General features: G+C 51.5%; 1 protein-coding gene across 1 annotated transcript in view; it reads left to right on the top strand.

Moving 5' to 3' along the window:
* Positions 1-22,369, top strand: part of VIPR2 (vasoactive intestinal peptide receptor 2) — a 70,775-nt gene that overhangs the window by 16,475 nt on the left and 31,931 nt on the right. Inside the window, exons 3-4 of the mRNA XM_003983257.5 lie at positions 7,707-7,814; positions 13,171-13,268. Of these exons, the coding sequence (XP_003983306.1) occupies positions 7,707-7,814; positions 13,171-13,268 (206 nt within the window). The remainder of the gene's footprint in view (positions 1-7,706; positions 7,815-13,170; positions 13,269-22,369) is intronic.

Raw genomic sequence — 22,369 nt, 5'->3', positions numbered from 1 at the left:
GGCACCCTCTCAGATCAGGTCTGGCACAGGCATATCAGCGCACGGTTTAACAAACATGAGAATTGTGAGTTTCCCTGCATGCTGCACGCTAGACTGTTAGGAGAGGAACGTGGGCACAGTGTCTCCCTTCTCCTCTTTCGTGGGCTCATCTGACGTGGAAACATGCTTCCAGTGGGTGTAGAATGCACACCTGGAAAAATACGTAGAATTTTAAAGACATATTTCAGTGAGGTGCTTTTACTGTGACCTTAAGTACTGAGAAGTTCTCAGTGGACAGATGCTGGGGCAGTGGGATTTGATGAGGGCTTGGATGTGTTCCCAGTGGGTCTCATGACCTGAGACAGTCTCGCAGCCTCTTGAGGTAGGACCTCCCCGCCGCACAGCAGTGTTTCCCAGATGAGCTGTGAGTCTCTTCCCGATAACAAAATTTTGCGTCTTTTAGAATGATTGTCCCACTGACCCTCTGAACAGTCACGTTTCCTACTTTCTTTTTGTCCCTGGCAAAGCATTGGTACTTATTTTGAGGGACCGATGAGGGCAATGACAAATGGAGTGAGAGGTGACATTTGTTTTTAAAGTGCTTTTTCCTATTCAGAGATGTCCAGTGATTAATCTGGCCTGAGTCACCCCAGACCAAAATACAGGCCACAGGGGCTGCAGGGGAGCGGCCCCCCGGGGCAGCCCCTGCAGAGGCCCCACACCCCCAGGCAGAGCCGCCTGCCTGGCACTTCCAGGGACTGCCTCATGGGCTGCTGCCCCCAAGACTGGGCCCCCTGGCTGTCTACACCCCACCCTGCTTAAGTCCCTAACACACAGAGGCTGTGTGGGCCAGGGGTTCAGGCTCTTGTGCCTGCCTCTTCCTGTGTGCCATATACACCAGTGGCCTTTTGGGGTTTTGGTGACACAATGAGTTCACGTGTCCAGAGTGTTGAGGGCAGTGACTCGCCCACAGGAGGTGTTCTCTCGGTCAGCTCTGCCACCATCACCACTAACACTGTGGCCCCGTCTGTTTCTCTTAGTGGCCACATCTGAGGGGCTGGTTGTCGGGCTCAACTCCTGGGTTTGTGGAGGTGCAGAGGAGGGGCGGGCACTTCAGCACCCTTAGGAGCACCTGAGGCGCTGTCCCTGCCTGGTGAGCACCCTCTTGCCTCGTAGCCTCTAAATTTTCTGCCCGGGGCGCTGTCGGGGATCACTTCCACTTTGCAGAGGGGGAAACTGAGGTTTAGAAAAGTTAAGCACGTGCTCATGGTCAGAACCAGATGTGCTGTTTTTCTAGTCTTTCTTGAGCAAGGTTTAAAAACTAAAAAGTAAATGAAAACTCAGCATCTGTCATGAAAGCCCTTGGATTTGATGGTGTGTTTCCACTGTGGGCTGAGGATCCCAGACGGAGGCCTTTCCCCTTTTCCCCTCCTGCCTCTGTTATTAAGTACTTTTCAGTGTCTCCCCCCGCCCCCATCTTCTCATGCACATGAACTCTCAAGCCACCCGCACGACAGAGACAGGGACCAGGACAGAGGACCCGTCTCTGTCTCACTGCATCAAAACCGTTTCTTTTGCGTGTTCACGCAGATGGACTCGGCTGACAGCGTTTCATATACAGCTTCTGGAAGCCAGTAAAATGGTTCCTAGCAGAGTATGCCTCCACAGCCAACCCACTGAAATTCCTCTTCTGGGACTTTGCTCAGGATTCTGGCAGTGGGGACGGCAGAGAAGTCCACCTGCAGAAACTGCCCCTGGAGAGGCGCGGGGCTCCCACCTGGCGAATGCCCGGTTAACAGGGAAGAAGAAAGGCTCCTTGGTCAGCAGCCGTTGGGCCCACTGAGGGAGCTCTGGGCAGGCCTCCCAAGCTTCCCTGCAATGTCTTATTCCGGAAGAAGCTTTGCTGCTCATGACTTTAAACTTACATTGAGTTTTTGAATGCAGGAAGTTATTGGTAATGTTTACTCTTAAATGTGGAGGGAGGCATACTGCCAACCAGTGCCCAGCCAGAAACTGTTTTCTCTTTCTCTCCTCTCCCCACTCACCTGTTCCTGCGGCCCACCCCTCACTCTGTCTAGAGCCCGGAGACTCAGAGGACAAGGCCTCCCGATGCAGGTCTCCCAGCCTCTCCTCCACAGGCAGGGCTGCAGCCACTGGGTACCCCCCCCCCACCCCCGTCACTACTCACTGCTTCCTGGTGCATGCTGGAAAATGGGCCTCCATCACTCTGTGAATGTGGGAACCTCACAGTCCATCTCTAAGAGCCGGGCCCACCAGGGTTTCCTAAGCTTCTGTCTCTGGGAGTTGGTATTTGTAAGGGACAGGATTCTCTCACGGTCGAAAGGTAGATGGGTCGGGGCATGGCTGCCGCCCACAGTGCCCCAGGAACCTCACACAGAGAGGGCAGTATCCGTGTGTGTGGCCGTGGTCACGGCCTCGTCTGAAACATAAATCCTGATGTTTGCTGCAGGAGCACTGACAGGCATCCCTCTGTGCACATGTGCAGGTGCGAAGGGACTTGTCAGCAGTGGGTGGGTCACAGCTGTGTGGACGAAGCACAGCCTCACAGGCCTCCTTCCTACAGAAAGTGTGACATGATAGGAGTGAGATTCACGTTGTGCTTTCCCTAAAAATTTGTTGGTGTTTATGTCATTGAGATAATGAGAAAAAAATCCAGGAGTCAAAGCAACACAGGCACCGTCATCTGTGAGAGTTATGACTTGCCTGGAAATATTTTAGAAAATTTGGTAGAAGGATCAGTTTCCTCTCAATCATGGCAGATTCCTCCCCACGTGGTGAGACTCTGCCCTCTGACGAGATGATCTCAAGAAGGTTGAGCTACAGGTGCCTCCTTAGAGTTCGGTTCTCTGTGCCCGTGTTTCCAGCCCGTGTTCTAACAGCAGCCTTTCCTGAACGCTGTTCACCAATGTCCTGTGTGTACCCCATTGACAATGCTATGAGGTTTAAGAAAAGTCTGCAGGCCGCACACGTGGAGGGTCAGTTTTTCCAAGCTGCTGAGTCTAGAGTGCGGTTTACGTTGGGCACCTGTACTTGCTCTTCCCTTGAAATTGGCAGGTTCGCCCCAGGCAACTTGGCCAGGCTCCTGGCGAGGGCTCTCCCTGCCCACCTGTCACCCCCCTGCAGCCTCTGGGACACTTTGCAACATACAAGTGCCCCCTAAAGCTGTCACTCACCCTACTGCTCCATGAAATAGCATGCAAGCTGATGGAGAGCCACAGAAGCACTTGTCTCTGAGAAAACTAGCGTGTGCGCTCTGGGAAGACTAGGAAAAGCGAGGTGCCGAACAGTGGTAGAGTTGGAGGTGAGAATGACAGCTGGGGTCAGCTTTGGAAATCTAGTCTGGAAGGAGTCTGTCGGCCCATGTCCAGACTTTCAAAGTGGGAATCCTAGACAGACTTCAGGGTATGTGTACTCAGGAGAGACTCTGCAAAGCCCAGTAGGCAGGCCCATGCTCAAAGGAAAGGCTTTGGCTATATGTTCCAAGTGTAAGTAATAAACATACACTTTTGTGTTTTATTTTTTCTTTATTAAAGCTTATTTATCTTTGAGGGACAGAGAGAGACAGAGCGCTAGCAGGGAAGGGGCAGAGAGGGAGAGGGAGACACAGAATCTGAAGCAGGCTCCAGGCTCTGAGCTGTCAGCACAGAGCCCGAAGTGGGGCTCAAACTCCCAAACCTCAAGATCGTGACCTGAACCAAAGTCGGAGGCTTAATCGACTGAGTCACCCAGCACCCCTGTGTTTTAGGTGTTTTTTCCCCTAGCTTTTCAGTTCAGCAAGCTACTAACCATCACTTAAATGAGAGGGCTTCTTCCACATCTCTTTGGTGGGTTTTGAAAGACAGAAAATATTTGTGTGATAAGTGGAAAATACATTTTTTACCAAAAAATCTCACATATTTCTTCATAGAATATTTCAGATAATGTGCGTGGGCACTCTTGGCTGATAAACCACCACAGGGAGACAGTCTCACCTGTCCGGACTGGCTTACCTTCAGCACTAGAGTACAGATACAGCAATGACGGGCTCCATTTTCTCTCTTCGCTTTAAGCTTCTTGACAGTTTGGAAGAGTGGCTTTTAGGGTTTGGTGGCTTCCTTTAACTAGAGCTTCCTGTGAAGACAGCCGTGTTTTCCACCTGAGCTGTGATGTCACAGCCACAAACCGCGCCTGGCCGCTGAGCTCCAGTTTGAAATCAGCTACTGCGACTGAGGAAATGAATTTTTATTGTATTTAGTCTTGACTAATTTAGATTTAAATTTAAATGGTCACACGTGGCAAGGGGTTGCCATACTGGAAAGTGCAGCTCTGGGACTTCTCAGTTTTATAGCAATGTACCCTCTGGGTTCATTTTCTTTTAATTATTGTTTTAGCTAAAACTGCTGGCTTTTGTTAAATAACAATGGTGATAGCAAGTTTCCAGCCAGGTTCCTGACTTTGCTTGCACACTGTGTTTAACCATCTCTAATAATACTTTCTAATTTAAACAAGCGGTCTTTGTCCTATTAAAGTGTCCTATATTATTTTCTTATTTGGAGTTTTTGACCATCAGGAATGGTTGCTAACCTTTCAGAGTCTATTTGATACGCATAGGCTTTTCCTCCTTTCAGAGGGACTCGACTTTTTCGTCATCATCTTAAATACCAAGGGCTGCTACGAGTGCATGACAACAGTAAGCTCCCCGTGCAGGCCTGACTGACTGCCTCCCCTGGCCGCTGTGTCTTAGACAATCCACACTGCTCATCATTGTTCAGACTAGTCTCTGCTCCCAAATGTAATGTCTTCGTTCATACTGTTCTTTTATTGGGAATGGCCCCGCCTGTCACACTTCCGTCCCTCCTCCAATCTGTCCTCCAGCGGTCACATCGCAATTGTCGGTTTGCATTATTATGATCACAGCTGACCATGTAACAGTCAATATTTCCTTTCTTGTCTAACTTTATGCTTTTCCTGGAACAATAAGTGCCTGGCTTTTCTATTCCTTCATTTTCTATGTATCTATTGGCAATTAGGCATCAAACTTTGTACCAGAACAACAAAATACTCTCAAGACAATTGGATAACGTGAGGTTATCATAAAGTGCCATTTCTTCCTTAGAGCCCTCTCCTGCTGGGCCCCCCACCCTCCTGCCCCAGTTGGCCTGGTTGGTCTGGGGCCTCCCGTGGTCCTGTTCCAGTTAGGTGGCAAAAGTCAGCCTCCACAAACAACTAATGGGGGAAGGAAGGATGGAAGTCTCAATGCTCAGAAGTCACACTTGACGTGATCCTCTCGAATTCAGTCACCCCGCGCCCGGCGTCCTGCATCCGGGGCCCCTCCAAGGCACAAACACCGCCTTCCTCTTGCTTCTAGCCCTGCTGTGGGTGCTGCCTCATTACTTAGCGCATGTATGCTTTTGATCTTCAAAGTTTATCGACATCTCTGGGTGCAGCCCTTTCACACTTGTGGGTGTCATTGCTGTGAGATTGGGAAGCAGGAGAGAGAAGCCATGGGCGCGTCACTGGTGGTCTCCAGCCCTCAGACTCCCCACAGGTGTGGATGCCTCATCACCAGCCTGCCATCCTCCTGCGCCCCGGCCCCAGGGCCGGGCAGATGACTCTCCCCGCTCACTGTAGGTGGGAAGGCCACCACAGCCTCTGAGTCCTGCACTTCCCGCTACACGTGGGTCCAGTAAATGCACAAATAAAGGGACGGCTTGCCAGCGATTGAAGGGATTGACCCATCAGACTCTAGGTACTTAACTCAAATCTTACTATAATGGGAAAAGTGACTGAAATGAACCCGTGGATTTAATATGTCTCCATTAAGATTTCATTATTTAAGCAGAAATTTGTCATTTCTGTGGTGAGGACGGTTGAACCTTCACAATGACCAACGGCCAGTGGTCTGACCAATGGTCAGAACACACTGCTTTCCCGACGGTGGAGAGGCTCGGCCACTGCTGGGTTTCCCTGGAGACCTGGACACCTCACTTTCCCCCTCGTTGGAGCTCTGTTGGGAACCCCGGCCCTGACCTGCCTCATCCAAGGCTCAGCAAGCTCCTGCTCTCCTGTGCTGGCGTCCGGAGGTGTCATGTGTGGTGTCACTGCAGGGCCACTCCCTGCCCTGGTCTGTTCAGCCCAGGCACAACGTGGAGTAGCTAGTGACTCATTTGTACTTGATGACTTATTCTGAATATTTCTTTAAGAACAATATTTTCCTCACATGTGTAAGGACATTAATATAGTATGAATGTATTACTCATTTAATCATTGGTATCTAATTAAATTTTTAGAATGAATATATTTTCATTTTTATTTTATTTTTTTAAATTAAAAAAAAATTTAATGTCTTTACTTATTTTTGAGACAGAGAGAGACAGATCATGAGCAGGGGAGGGGCAGAGAGAGAGGGAGAGACAGAATCCCAAGCAGGCTCCATGCTGTCAGCACAGAGCCCGACGCGGGCCTCAAACTCACAGAGGAGTGAGATCATGACCTGAGCTGAAGTAGGATGCTCAACCGACTAAGCCACCCAGGTGCCCCATTTTTATTTTAAAAACTTCTAGAAAGTATTTTCATCTGCAAAACTTGATTTATACCCAACTTATCAGAGGCATCTGCATTCTTGAGCTAAAACACTCCTGTGTTCGAACCAAGAATGTAAATACTTCATTGGTATTTTTGTACAGTTCCTGTGCAGGACTGGATGGCATGTCAGAACTGTTGTTTGTTTGTTCTTACCTAGGCTAGCACCTCCAATATTGAAGTTAATACAGTATCAGTACCTGGGACTTGTAGTAAAAAGCCTTGGGTTCAAATGTGGATTGTCATGGTTTGTGTGACGTTGAGAGGTCATTGCCTTTCACCTTGGATGATTGGCAGTTTGTGTCCTTGCACAGGGTGTGGTGGTTGCTAAGACCCTGTAAGAGATCTGGAGAATGGCTTAAGCCATAACATTATACAAATTAGATTATTTGATAACTACATGAGGGTAACCTAAGATTTCATCACATAGATGTCATCTTGACTATTAAAATCAAGTAAATCTTGGGGCACCTGGGTGGCTCAGTCAGTGAAGCGTCCAACTTCAGCTCAGGTCATGATCTCAAGGTTCATGAGTTCGAGCCCCGTGTCGGGCTCTGTGCTGACAGCTCAGAGCCTGGAGCCTGTTTCAGATTCTGTGTCTCCCTCTCTCTCTGACCCTCCCCCATTCATGCTCTGTCTCCCTCTGTCTCAAAAATAATAAACGTTAAAAAAAAATTTTTAAATCAAGTAAATCTTATCAAATATTTAAATGTACAAATTATCCTTGAAGTCAGATTCCCTAAAAGCAGAAGTATGCCTTCATCCAGGGGACCCTAAGCCTTCAAGAGTACCCATATTATCACACTGGGGGAAGCACCTCAGCAGGAGAGAAGTAACGATTCTATTAAAGTTCATCAGTGCACATTGCACATTGGATTACTCAAATACTTTCTACCACACATCTGGTTATTTCTCCAAACCTGATTAAAACGAACACAGACGCTAACTATATTCTCAGCAATTCTGTTGGTGCAAACTTGTTTCACAAAAAGGTAATTTGCAAGATAGTTACCTAAGTAAGGGACTATCTACTTGCGAAGCCTTTGAACAGATGTGCTCCTGCTGACCTAGGCATCCCCCAAGCAGCCTCGCGTATGCTTCCGTTGCACTGGTTAGTCCTTCTTACACTGTCTCTCTCCTCCTAGCCTGCACTGGCGTCTGGGACAACATTACGTGCTGGCGCCCTGCGGACGTAGGCGAGACTGTCACAGTGCCCTGTCCTACAGTGTTCAGCAATTTTTACAGCAAACCAGGTACCGTCTGTCAGCGTTGTGTCTAAACCCCCGCAGAGGCTATGGGCTGGCTTCTCCATGGAAGGCAGCAAGAAGCAGGCTCCTTGGTTTCCTTTACTGAGTCAGGGAACAGTTGTGCCATCATCTACTGAGCTGGTTTGAGGAGCAGGAGGATGAGAAGCCTCTTGCCAGGTCAGCCACCTCAAGGGAAACAGCAGGGGAGGGCAGGCCCGAGACAAGCATGGACGAGTGAGCCTGATACGGGAGCGCCCCAAAGGGGGCGGGCGGCAATGCAGACGAGGAGCCACTGGCTTCAGGCGCCAAGGAAAACATCCGTGCAGTCCTGTGCCTCCCTGCCACTCTTGGGTGTCCGTGACCCATCAGAGAGTGTCCTCCAGATGCTTTGAGGCGCCCTGATGCTCAGGGACAGTGGCCAGGCTTTCCTCGAGCCCAGAAGCAGTCTCTCGTCCACAGGAAACATCTTGCTCATTGGACCGAGCTCAGCTCCCAGCTCCCACTTTCTGAACCGGCTCCATGTGGTCAGAAGACCCGCTGTCTCTCTGTCTCCAGGGTCCGGAGGGGCTGGCAGGGCTGGGGTGCCACCGGTCCTGCGCCTTTGCTCTCCGCACGCTGCCACAACATCTCTTGGCTTGTTCCCAGGAAGGTGGTTGTGCTGTGCTGTGCTGTGGTTTTTGTTTTCTCTTGTAAAGGATCCAGACTTTTATAACATGAAGAAATCTATCCGGAAGAATAGAAAAGAGGAGATACATCTGGAAATCAGAAAGGCAGGATACTTTCAAGCACTGTAGAGAACTTATTTTCATCTTGAGCAAGCATTACAGGGTAAAAACTCTTGAGAAGTAGAATTGTTGAAACACTTCAAGCAGAAATTTGTGGCACAGGTTGGGATGGAGGAAAAGAAAGGTTTCCTTTTTTCCCTGTGACTTGCAAGGTGAGACTCTTCCTGAGTTAGTCAGTGAAGCAGTTTGAGGGGACTTGGGGTCATACCTGCATAAGCAACATTGGTCATCTTCAAGTCAGAAAAACTAAATTATTTTAGAAAATCTAAACTCTAAAAAATATCCTATCTAATCAATACCATTTGTACTGAATGGTTTGGGCTATAAATATTCTCCCAGAAATCTCAAATGAATTGGCATAGACTTAGGCTTCCCCTAATAGATGGTAGGTTCTAAATGCCTCCAGGGGGCAGCCGGGGGTTGCACACTGGAGAGCACAAGAGCTCTGATTCTGGGCCACCTGTTGTGAGCGCCTAACCTCTGCCAGAGGGGAGCCACCTGGGGCACCTAGCCCAGGTCAGGCTAGAATGGGCCACCTGTTGTGAGCGCGTAACCTCTGCCAGAGGGGAGCCACCTGGGGCACCCAGCCCAGGTCAGGCTAGAATCTGGCTCTGCTATGAGTCATTGTGCTGCTGTGGAGAATGAAGACTCCGTGTCTGCCTTGGGTTAAATGCTTGATGCTCTTTTTTTATCCAAACAGGGAGCATGACACTGCCTTGCTGCTGTGGGGAGATCTCTACTACTAGAGAGTTCTCCTGAGTCTGTATAAAACAGCTAGGTGATCTGAAAAGTATATGCATCCCCTTATTTAACTGGTCACAAAACATGTGAACCATGAGGCACTTACACAGACTGTCAACAAATTGTGGTCCACATGGAGTGCAGGTCTCTAGGAGTGTTGGACAGAGTGTGGGCCTTAGAGAAACGTGAACATAATCCAGAGCTGGGGTCTGAGTACGGCTGGGGCTGGGGCCGACAGGCATTGGATGGCAATGGGCGGAGGCCCCAAATAGGAAATTTGGCAGGGATAAAGTGTGGTCTTGAAATACAGTTAAGAACCAGTAGGGCTTGAAACTGTATGTTACTTCCCAGTTAGCAGAAAGCACTTAGAATGTGATAGTTGCTCCCACAGTGACCTGTGGGGAGAGCCAGATCATAGAGTGACTTGTGACTATTTCGGCCCATAGACCCAGATGCTCAAGAGACAGATCTGTGCTTTCATGAAAATTGTTTTCTCTTCTGAGTTCTCCTACCTCCAGTAGCAGGAAATTGGGTGGGCTCTCTAGATGATGTCATGGCAACCAGCACCTTGCTGTCTGCTGTCCTCATGCTGCATGAGCTCCAGGGTCCGTGGGAGGCCCCTCTGAGCTGTGCTAGGATATGGGGTGCAAATCCACTCCCACAGGCCAGCAGAGTGACAGGAAAGCTGTGAGGACGCAGTTTAGCACCGAGGATGAATCTTTAAAAGGGACAGCGGCAAACCATCAAGTGAAGGAGGGAGGTAGGCTCATAGACTAAGGTTTGTTCTGAAGAGTTGACCCCTTAGGGCATGGTGGTTCCTGCTCACTTAGCGCTTCTCCAGGGCAGGGAGACAGTGGGTGTGACTGCATCGGAGGGAAAGCCCAAACAGATGGACAACAAAATGGTCCAGAGCACAGGCCCTGCAGCCAAGCAGCCTGGCTCTGAGTTCTGGCTCTGCCAACTTGTCCCAGGGGGACAAGAGTGAGTCCCGAAACTAGCTAGGCATTGGGGTTGTGGTCAGACCTTACCCTGAGGGCTGTGGAGCCTAACGCAGTGCCTGCAACACAGAGCTCACAATTGGGAGCTGCTCTCATCAGACTGGGTCGTCTGGAGGGCAGGGACCCCCACGCCCCAATAGGCACAGTGCTCCCCGTGCAGGCAAACTCACCTCCCTGCCTCTGCAGATGACCAAGGACCCTCACAGACTTACACCCAGTGAGCTTATAATCAGCTTTGGGGAGCACGCGAGAGTGACACTTGTCACCGCTCTGCTCAGGGCGCCAGGCATGGCTGCTAAATTTGGGGCTACAGCAGGTAGAGTTCACAAAGACTGGGAGGTCCTCACAAAGTGGTGGGGGTTCCCACCGAGCAGATGGTCCCCACAGAGTCAGGGAGGGGAAGAGGTCCACTCACAGAGGAGGGAGAAGGAAGTCCAAGCTCCTGAGTCATAAAGCTGTGGCTTCCCCTCTTTTCCTATATGTTCCCACTCTTACCTCCCTGGACTTTCTCTCACCTCCCTGGACTTTCTCTCTTCTCCCCAGGCTCCCTCCCACCTCCTGGCCCCTCTCTCACCTCCCTGGTCTCTCTCTCACCTCCCAGCCCCTGACCCATCCCCCAGGCCCCCTCCCACCTCCCGGCCCCTCGCTCACCTCCCCAGGCCCCTTCCCACCTCCCGGCCCCTCACTCACCCCCCCAGGACCCCCCCACCTCTCAGCCCCTCACTCACCCCCCCAGGCCCCCTCCTACCTCCCGGCCCCTTGCTCACCTCCCCAGGCTCCCTCCCACCTCTAGGCCCCTCTCTCACCTCCCTGGTCTCTCTCTCACCTCCCAGCCCCTCACTCACCCCCACAGGCCTCCTCCCACCTCCCAGCCCCTCGCTTACCCCCCCAGGCCCCCTCCCACATCCCAGCCCCTCACTCATCCCCCAGGCCCCCTCCCACCTCCCGGTCCCTCGCTTACCTCCCCCAGGCCTCCTCCCACCTCCCGGCCCCTCTCTCACCTCCCTGGTCTCCCTCCCACCTCCCAGCCCCTCACTCACCCCCCTCCAGGCCCCCTCCCACCTCCCAGGCCCCTCTCTACACATTGCTGCCTCAAGCATTTCCTGGAAGCATGCCTTCTGCCTCTGCCTCCAGGTGTCTTCCAGGCAAAATGGAGAACCCGTGTGGGATCTTGACATTCCAGTGTCTTCTTTAGTGTTTGCTGTGTATTAATGAGGAATGGCTGGCTCAGTGCCCACTCCTGGCCGCATCTGCAGAGCTCAGGCACAGGTCCCAAGAGCTGGGCAATGAGGGCCAGACAGCAGGTGTGCTGTGCAGACGAGGAGACCACTGCCTGGGATTGGAACAGGGCCCCTCACCTGTCGGCTCAGGTCCCCCACCTGTGACGTAGGACCACTAAAGGGCCCCCATGTAGTGTCAGGGTTAAATGGGGGCCTGGGCACCAAGCCTGGCATACAGCAGGAGCTCAGCGAGCCATATGCAGCCACAGCCACTCCCACTGCTGTTCTGATTCCTGACTCTGGGCAGATCTTTATCTCCTGTGGGCCTGTCTCCCTATCTATAAAATAGGGCAGTGGGGCCTCATCTCTCAGGACTCTGTCTTGCCTCCACTCCCTGCTGTGGTCCCTGCCCTCCAGCCACCCCCAGACTCCCCTGGGACACCCTCTGGAACTGGAGCAGGAGGAGGGTTGGGGGCCTGGAGTCAGAAAAATGCACGGAACGGTGGTGTTGGAGAGCGACCAGGCAGCATGAGCCCAGGTGATGCTGCCGGGGGCTTTGCTGAGACCCCCTCCCCACTTGCCAGCAGGTCAGGGTCTGGGCCCTCCCACCTGCCTCCACATGGCATGCCAGGAATCGCTTACACATATTATCACCTCCATGTGAACGCACTTTGCTTTCGATTTTGTCTGATTAATAGATCAAAGCGGGTGAACACGAAGGCTGCCCTGGGGTTGACAAAATAAGGAGTTTTTGAGTTCGAAAACCTATCTCTGCAGCTCAGTCGTTACAGAACCTCGGGCGGGTGACAGAACCCTCAGAATCTCATTTTCTCGGGTGAAACGGGAGCAGTCATGCCCACCAAGTCTGCCTTACAGTCTTGGCTCGTGTGAGTGGAAAGATTTGCTGGGGCTGTGAGTCACAGAGGACCCTCTGGGGGGTCAGCTGCTGGTAGGGATCACCAAGGCAGGAAGGGCCTCCCGGGCTCCAGCCTCCCAAAGCCCACCCAGTGAGCCCCAGCCCCGCCTGCCCCCATCACAGGCCACCAGTGCCCAGCCCTGATTTCACTCATCACCACTCAGTGACTGCGGTCACCTGCTGAGGACACTTTCATTTCAGTAGCCTGAGGGAACATTGCATCCCTGAGTTTAACATACACGTTTACATTAATTAGGAGCAAAAAAATGGTACTATAAGATCAAAACTGCCTTTACCTTATGTGATTTAAATCGTACACCCACAGTCTCTTCCTCCAACATCAGTGGTCAGTGGTGCCTGCCCGTGCTCCCTGGTCACTCTGCCTGGGGCAGCGGAGTGAGGGTGGACTGGGATAGCAGGCTCCGGAATGGTCCGTCACTGGGCAGAACACAAGTTGTCCACTGTGCTCCGTAATGATAACACCAGACATTGCAGCCATCACCGGCATAGCTACGGGCACCACCACTGTGCTTCACGACACAGAAGCTCTCCCTTGAGCCACCGAGGCCCTGCACAACCCAGGTTTCATGGGTGGGAAGCCCGGGCAGGTGAATGCACATACCTCCAAGCACTGCCTACGCTGTCGCTGCTAAGGCCGCTGTCGTGGACCCACAGACCTGACACCTGAACTTTACCTTCTAGGAAACATAAGCAAAAACTGCACCAGTGATGGGTGGTCAGAGATGTTTCCAGATTTCATAGACGCGTGTGGCTATAATGACCCTGAGGACGAGAGCAAGGTAAGGGCCCCTGCATGGTTCCCTGCACATTTCAGCCCCTTTTCCAGAAGTGCACACGAAACAGCGTCCATTGGCTACCCTGCGAGAATTGTGCAGGTTTCCTTTCCTCTACTTCTTAACGGCCCTATTTCAGTTCTGCGCCAGGCACTTGGAGTCGTTTCTTGTTCTGCCGTTGTGGAGGCGGAAAGCCTGGCTCTCTTCGCCTACCTTCAGTGTGTCTGAGCGGCACTGCCTGCCTGAAGTGAGCTTTAACGAGCATCCGTTCCCCCGATGGGTTTGAGGCTTTGCCACAATGTGGGCTGTCAAGCAGCCCCGCGGTAGTTTTGTGACCCCGAGCCAGCAGCAGGGGACGGAACTGGGCATAGAGGGTGTTTGCAAACCGAGAGGGAGCATGTCATGGCCAAGTGCCCAAGTCGCGCTGGGGCTGCGCTGGGGGCCGGCATGGTGTACGGGGGCCGTGGCGGTGTGCTCAAGATGACGCCTTTCTGAGAATGCGATCACTTAAATGATGTGTCAAATCAAGTCCGCTCACCTCTGCTCGGGGTACTGTCTGTGGGCTCAGCCCACAGCCCCAGGGCTGGCGGTCGCTGTTCTTTCCGGAACACTCACTCTGCAACGTTGTACCACTGTAGTCTTACTCTGTATACCACCAGGAAACCAGATCGCTGTCCTGCCCCTTGGGCTACATTCACTCACCCCTGACGCCATACGGACAGGTGAACGCCTCCTTACCCTGAAGTCGTGCTGTGTTTCCGCAGACGTCTGCTGTGTAGGAACATACTTGAGGCCCTTTGAAAGAGCCTGAGGGCCTACCTAGCTACTCGTGCACCTCCCGCCAACCCTGGGCCCTGCCATCCGGCCGCCGGTGAGACTGGTACTGATGTCACCGTCAGATACGATTTCCTGCGGGATCATCTTTCACGCCCCTTTTTTATAGAGGGGCTGTCTTTGCTCTCCTCACTAAGGTTTATGGTTAAAAGCCAGTCTTCCCCACCAAATCATTAAATTCTAGAAGAGGAAGTAGCTTCCATTTTAGCCGATTTCTCACTAATTGGACACCTGGCCAGTAGTCAGTGAGGGAGGAGTGCTAGAAGAGTGGACACTGTTGAGCCGTACCGGGAGCCGGGTCAGTTACCAGTACTGTCTCACGCGGTCTTTTCCCATTGAGGTGTTAGTGACAAACATCATACATACTTAAGGTCCGGGCGCACCTCGTTTTGCTGCACGTGGCGGATACTGTGCTTTCACAAGTTGAAGGCTGTGGCGAACCTGTGTCGAGTAAGTCTCTGGGGGCCATTTTTCTAGCACCGTTTGCTTTCGTCGTCTCTCTGTGTCACATTTTGCTAATTCTGACAATATTTCAAGCCTTTTCATTATTATTATATTTGTTATGGTGATCTGTGATCAGTGATTATGACTCACTGAAAGCTCAGTTGATGATTAACATTTTTTAACAGTAAAGTATTTTTTAACTGAGGTGTATGCATTATTTCCTTGGACATAATGCTGTTGTACATTTAAGAAACTACACTGTGGTGTAAACATAACTTTTATAAGCACTGGGAGACCGAACAACTCATTTGACTCCCTTTATTGCAGTATTTGCTTTACTGTGGTGGTCTGGAACTAAACCCACTGTATCCCCAAGGCATGTCTGTACACGGTACGTGTGATGTTTTGATGTGTATATGTACATATACATTGTAAAATGAATACCTCAATCGAGCCAATTATCCATCACCTCACATATTTACCTTCTTTTTTGGTGAGACACAGAACTCATTCATCCTATAACTGAAAGTTTGTGTGCTTTGACTAACCTGCCCAAATTTCCCCCACCTCTTATCTAGTCTTCATGACAGACCACCTTCCAGAAAAAAACTGAGGCTCAGAGAAAACAGGACACGGCCAGAGGCCCCAGCTCTGTTTCTCTTGTGCACGATCACTGAAATTTGACTTTTTGCTCCAAATGTATTTCACTCCCCCTTGGCATGCAGTCGCCTTTGTGGCACCTGTGTTCTCTCTGGCCAGCAGGAGCCGCTTGGCGACCTGTGTGCACCCGGGACACAGGGAACTGCACCAGTGCACTCCGTCCCGCATGTGCCAAGACATGCGAGCAGTGGTTTCCACCCTCAGCCGGGCTTGTGAACAGAGAGGGTGGACACAGAGCATCTCAGGACGTCACTAAAATGTAATGTATTCAGAAAAATTTTAAGTTTATTTATTCTGAGAGAGAGCAAGTTGGGGAGGAGGGGAGAGAGAGAGAGAGACAGAGAGAGACAGAGAGAGAAGGAATCCCAAACAGGCTCCACGCTGTCAGCACAGAGCCCTATGTGGGGCTCTAACCCACAAACCGTGAGATCATGACCTGAGCCGAAATCAAGTCAGATGCTCAACCACCTGAGCCACCCAGGCGCCCCACGTATTCCGAGTTTAACGCCACGGAACACCCTGTCAGTTCTTCCTTCTCGCCTGCTTCCAATCTGTCCTCTGCCTCCAGGTAAGAGCCGCCGTGCGCATCCTGGGGCCTAATCACCTTCGACTTTGCACATTGTGGGGGGCTGTGCTACACGCCAGAGTGATGCTCAGCCTTGGACATATTTCATATCGTTCTTTTTATATTTACTGGATTTTGCAAGAAGTCCCAGTGAGATGTCGGCCTCTCATGAGTTCCCTGTCGGGCAGGAAACGTGAGGTGCTAGAAAGCCCTGAACATGGTGGCCGACAGCTGTGGCAGCCATTTGGCTTAAGCTGCCCCAGCTGGAAGATGGGGGGACTGGTGCCATGTTCCTGGCTGCTGATAGAGCGTAGTCCTAAGTCGCTGACCTGTTCATGTTGGATCTAAATTGAGAACATGTTTTCACAGGCAGATACGTGTGGATTTCCGGTTCCAGACTAGTCCCCAACTGCTGTTTAGCTATTTAATATGACCAACCCGGGAGACGGTCTTGTTGGCTTTCTAAGAATAAAACTTGAACTGGTACAGAATTTACCCCCAGTGTCAGGATGGTTTCTGTAGCAAGAAGAGTTCACAGGGCCTGTTCTGCAGACCCTGAATTCTGACCAGGAACGGAGACTGCCCCACTTCACGATGAGCAGGGCTCCAGGAGCACTGTCACGTGTCACCTGCCTCCCAGGTGACCCTGGTGGACGGCTGTCAGACCATTCAGGGGCGAGACAACAGGTCCCTGTAATGCCCGAAGTTCCGAAACCTCCCACAGAAGTCCACCAGAGTCGTAAGTCAAAGCCAAGCGGCAAGGGTGGTTTATTGCAGGTTCGAACCTGGTCCTCTGTGCACTCGTCGCCGGTGACACAAGAGGCCACGATCAGGGTTGGTACAGCGCTTTTATAGACAGAGACAAATAGCACAGGGGAGGTTTCAAATTATGAGGGGCCTGATTAGTTGATTTTAAAGTAAGGACATTTGTTGTTCTCTGATTGGGCGTCCTTTGTCTGTCCTTTGGCGGGAAGGCTTTGTCCGTTACTTGTGGCGGGAGGAAAAAGGGGGAAGGGGGTAGGGGGTAGGGTAGGTGAGGAATGTGCTAAGCAAGCAGGTTTACAGAAGCGAGAAATGCCGGTTAGTTTATGTACAATCACTCATTCCATTACATATCAGACTACATTTAGGAAGGTTTACAACCCATTCTACTACACAGCGGGTTACATTCAGGAAAGGCCTCACAATGCTCGTAGCAAACAGCAAGCAAAACAGACTTCTCAGCAATTGTATTTCTTATCAAAGATCCATAATAAGCAGAAAAGAGAACCTAGCTTTAAACTAAGGCAGGGCTGTCATTTGGATTGTTCCTTTCAGTCCCAATGACCAGGAAAGTCTTGGATCTCTGTGGCCAGGGGGGTGGGGGCTCTGACACCCAAGTTCGACCACCCACACCTCTCATTCCACTGCGTGCAGGCGTCCCAGACTCCTGTGTGGGGTGGAAGCAGAATGTCCCAAGACATCCCGAGCAGCGTTTATTCAGAGCCAGTTGTAGGTCCCTATAAGAGGATGGGCCCGTCCTCATTCATCCATTCAACAAACAAGCATTTCTTGGGAACCACAAGTTTCTGAGTCTGTCCTCAGTTACCATGAACCCAACCTGGTTTTACTGGAGTCGCGGGTGGGCAGGAGCTGGGAACTAACTGACATCCGAGGCAATACTAGCAACTTCCCAACTCAAAGCTGGCAGCTCCTCCTTCTCTACATTTCCCTTGGGTCACACTTCCCAGGGAAACTGATGGAAAACTCTTCTGGGTCCGCTTGGTCCTTGGAAAAGCCTGGAACTGAATCCTGCCTGCGTGAAGCACAGAGCATCCCTACTTTCTGATGCTTTTCCATCCAGTTTGAAAAGCTATTTTTCTTCTTAATTAAACATTTTGGAGATTCTACAAATATCATGAACGCATATTCCCTACTAATGGATTAGAAAGTCAAAATATTTTAACGTGTACAAGAGAAGAAAATGATGGCACAAAACCACAGTGAATAATTTTTCTCCCTGATTGCAGTTTCCGCTGTTCAAATACCTTGAATACTTGCTTGTTTAAGGAATCCTGTCAAAGATGGAAAGCATGTGGCGTGGCAGCGGCACAGAGGGCCTGGTGGGTCAGAGCCCAGCTGGGCCTCCTCGGGCACTGGGGGGCCGGGGGACAGCCTTGCAGTGAGCCTAATGAACTCCACTTCTGATGTCACTCCTCGGCTCATCAGTGGCTCAGTCTCCTCCCGGTTTTATGATTCTGATTGGATTTCCTGCTCTCACACAGCAGCTCTGCTCTGGGTGTTCTGTGTGCAATCTTTGTTGACTTCAAAATTAATTAAGTTCAAGAAAAAAGTTAGCCTCCACCAAAGCCACAGACTTGTCTGCAATGGCAAAGGAATCACCAAATAAAATGAAGTCGGGAAGGGGGAGTCCCATGGAGAAAGAGAGTGTCCAAAGACCCCAGAGGGTCCGAAGACATGGAAGAAAAAAGTGTCAAAAACCCTCTCAGACAATGGCAGGAATGATGCTGCTGAAGCTGCTCCTCACTTTGGACCAAGGGGGCCCACGAGTCGCGAGGGGGTTTGGCAATGGTCTGGGCCTCGGTTTTCTGGTCTTCACAGTGAAATCATGAAGCTGGCCAGGCTTGGCCCAGACTCCCTCTGTCACCAGGTACCTGGTTTCCATATGGCAGTCTTCCTAGTCTATGTCCCCCTCCCACCAAAACCACCTTCGGGTGTGTGCCTTGGCATAGGAGCATTTTCCTCTTGGGCCTTTTATCTTTGGGTCTTTGCATAAAGGGCTTCATCGCATTACGGGATTTAAGGAGCACCCCCAGGGACCCATAGGGGTCACACCAGCAGCTGCCCTGTGTCCTTTCCCATGCCCCAGCCCGTGGAATGTTATAGGGAAAGGTGGGTCAGGTATAGACCACAGGACCCTCTCAGCTGCCCCCCACCCTTTTATGGGGCACATGGGTTCCGCATCCATGGGAGCTGAGGGTCTCCTGTCCTGGCATCACGTTCTCAGCCTCAGGCGGGACTTCCAGTAAGCGTCATTGCACCTGGAGTCATGTGTCTGCTCATCCAACCCTCCGGGCCATCCCCCACCCTGGGGCTCTCCTGACCAGGGCAGCTCCCTGCCACAGCACATTGTCCAGATCCCAATCTCTTGGCTTTTTTCCTGTGGTGAAGGCTGTCTTGAGGCCCCAGGTTGGGGACACTCTTTCAGCCAGGCTCCCTGCGTTAGTGTCTTCCTGCTGCCCATTGTCTGTACCTCTCCGATCTCCCAGGACTGCTGAGAGCTGGTGAAACATGGAAACACCTAGAAATTAGCACCCACAAGTCTCTGTGGGGCCAGGGTACCTCCTTTCCCTGAGTATCAGGAGTCTTCCTGATGAATCTTGAAGGACCCAGGGCTGCAGCTGACCCGGGGCTTTAGTCACCACGCAGGACTCTGCCCTCCAGCTGTGCAGGCCATCCCGCCAAAGGACAGCAGCCCTAGCAACACACTGGCGTCCTTTGAGCAGTGGACACCCAAAGCAGTGTACTCCATGTGTCTCCGGTGTTATATATTTGCTAACATAGTTCTTCAATAAAGAGCACTTCAGCTAAATTTAGCCAAGAGAACTGTCTGGCATCTCAGCCTCCCATGCATCAAGTGGACACATTTCTTCCATATTATGCCATATTCCTAAAAATATTGTTGCACTCTCCTCTCAGCTTTCAGACACACCAGTAACTCTTTCTGCCTAACCGCCAGTGTGGCCTCCCTGAGGTTTCCCACCCAACAACAAGGGTCACGGCCACTCGGGTGTCTGTGGTGCTCCCAGGTCAGCTGCACTTGGGCCTTTCGCTTGGTCCTCAGAAGGACCTGTAGGAGCACGCTGCTAGCCCACTGCTTGGGAGGAGTCTCTCGGGGGTGTGCTGAGCAGCTGTCCACTGGACAGGGAGCCAGAGCTGGAGCCAACACGGCAAAGTGTGCACCTCCAGGTGGCAGACTTGAGGATGCCACCTGACCAAGATCGGGGCACCTACACCGGTGTTTGCTTCCCTTACAGTTGGCCGTTTAATTCAGCTTCTGAACAAGCTCCAAGGGCTGTGTCTGCCTCGGTTCACATCAGATGGCAGGAGGGAGCTTCCCACTGTGAGTCCAGCTGAGGTGGACCGCTCGTCAGCAGTGGGTGACACTGGGATCCTGGACAGCGAGGCCGGCACTGGGAAGACCGGGCTCAGAGATTCAGACAGGACCCAGAGGGGCCGCGGGGCAGGAGGACTGGGTCAGAATGCCATAACCAGAGCACACAACACCCCGCTGCCCACGGGGAGGAGCCTGAGCTCGCGTGAGACCGCTGCCCAGGTCCAGGTAGAAATCTGACCATGAGCAGAAACGTGATTCACAAGATTCATGGGACAGACACAGTTATTGGCTATCTTTATTCTAGTTCTAACTGAACCTGTAACAATAATGGGTAGTGCTTGCCCAATAAAGAAATGAGTCTTTCCCAGGCCAAAGGAGAAACAGGATGAGAAGTTAAGAAGGGATATAAAGAAAACCTGTCATTGGGAAGGAGACCCAGGGAGTCTCACAGGGTTGGGAAGGCTCAGTCACGAGCCCAGGGCCCTGCCCTGATGAGCGGAGGCCTCTGTTTCTCTGTAGAACAGAGGCGGGGATGGGGTGTGTCCACGGAGCTGGGCTGAAGCGCTGGTAGAAGGGTGGGCGGCACCAGGCCGGTCTCGGCCCGGAACGGTGCTCCTGGGAAGGGTCTGACATTCCTGATGCTCCCTTTTCGCTGGGCTTGTCTGTGAGCAGCCTGCCTGGGGGGACAGGCATTTGGGGCTCAGGCATCTGGGAGTCTGCAAGCCTGGGGTGCTGGCTGCCCCTGCCGGGCCCTGAGGTGGGGACGGGAGGGAAGGCCCTGGTCCTCTGGCTGGTTGGGGAACAGCCAGATTACTCACTGGACGGTCCGACTAGTTTCTTCATTTGATGTACACATGTCAGGACCAAGTGGAATAACTGAAGAAAGGATGGAAACCAGTAGTGTTTGTTTTACTGCTTACTACAGAGCTCCGTTAAAGAGCCAGCAAAAGAAAGACGAAGTTTTGACAAAGTTCACCTACTGATGGTCAGTCACTTGGATGTACTTGGAGGAGGTCGTGGCTGGACACTCGGGGAGCCAGAGGCCCAGCGGACAAAGGGCAGAAACTCCTGGCAGCGGGGAGTCGTTGTAATAGCCGTGTTCTTCCTTTCAAAAGTCTTTGTTCCATTTTCTACTTTCTCAGAAGTAAACATATATTACTTTTGTATTCAAATAAATCTAATTTTAGTCCAAAAACAAAATAAAACACTTACATTTGTGCCAAGTTTGTCAGATCATTTCTCAGTTACATTTGCTTTTTAACCCTGGACTTTGTCGGGACAATGAGGATGCCTGACGGTCCCGTTGTCTCTGTCCAGCCTGTGGTATGACCTGGAAGTAGTTTACATGTTCGAATGGTGCGGGGAACCCACACGTCGCCAGCCCGATTCTCCAGGCAGCGTCTTGCCACATCTGCTCTGCTGTGTCCCGGCGAGCTGTGGGTGCATGCCCGTTGCCGCGGATAGCGGGTTGCACACACACGCCTTTTACCACTTAAAACGTGAGGGCAAGTTTTTTAAAGTGAGGATGTTCTCTGATAGAACCTCAACACTGTTCTCCAATTTAGGAAATTCGATGTTATCTTATCTGCCATCGAGGCACCATTTCAGTCAGTGCCCAGTACAAGGTCATGTGTTGCACTGGGCTATCATGACTCTTCAGTGTTTTTCAATCTGGAACATTCCTCAGTCTTTCTCTTTCATATAGGCCTATGATGTTGTAAATGCCTGTCTGTTGGGGTTTGTCTGATGTTTCTCATAGTGACTTTCAGGTCTCAGTGGGATAAATGCCCCCAAAATATCTTTGGCTGTTTGCCTCAGAAATGTCCTATTTGGATTTAAAAGAAAATCGTTTTTTCCTCTCAGCCCTCCACACCAACATAGGAATGTTCCATGCAGTTACTTAAAGTAAAGGGCGGAATTGCATGCTGAGTGGTGTGGCAGCCCCTTGGGACACGACCACCTCCCCACTGAGCCTCTCCTCTTTAAAATGCCAACACACAGCCATGCGTGAAGAAGCTGAAAAATCACATTTCCAATATCACCGCAGACCCCAAGCTAAATAACAGTGCAGAGTTTCTTTGGAAGATCAGCCTTTATTTCGGAGTAGGAGTCATCGGACAATCTTTGACTTCACCCGCTCCTCCATGAGGCATCTGAGCTCTCCAGAGGCATTTTCCAGATGTCTGCTCCTTCCTCAGAAGAGCCGGTGACCTCACAGAGGAGAGGAAGGCATGAGATGCCAGGACAGACACCTGCTGGTCACACACACGTCTCCTGGGTCATCAGCACTGAGCTCTCGTGTGCCCTCGTATGCCCTCTGACCTTGGAGCCCAACTCCTTCCTGGAGTGAGGACCTGTCCCTGCTGCCCAGATGTCTCTGATGTCTGCAGACAGGATCAGTGCCCACCTCTCCTCAACTCTGAAAGTGGGGCATCAAGGACTGGAGAAGGTCCCAAGTCACAGCTCAGGGCTCTCCCACTCCCTCTG

Source organism: Felis catus, chromosome A2 (assembly GCF_018350175.1).
Source record: "Felis catus isolate Fca126 chromosome A2, F.catus_Fca126_mat1.0, whole genome shotgun sequence".
NCBI classification, from domain to species: domain Eukaryota; kingdom Metazoa; phylum Chordata; class Mammalia; order Carnivora; family Felidae; genus Felis; species Felis catus.
Note: the sequence above shows the minus strand (reverse complement) of the source record. Positions and strands in the feature narration are given on the sequence as shown.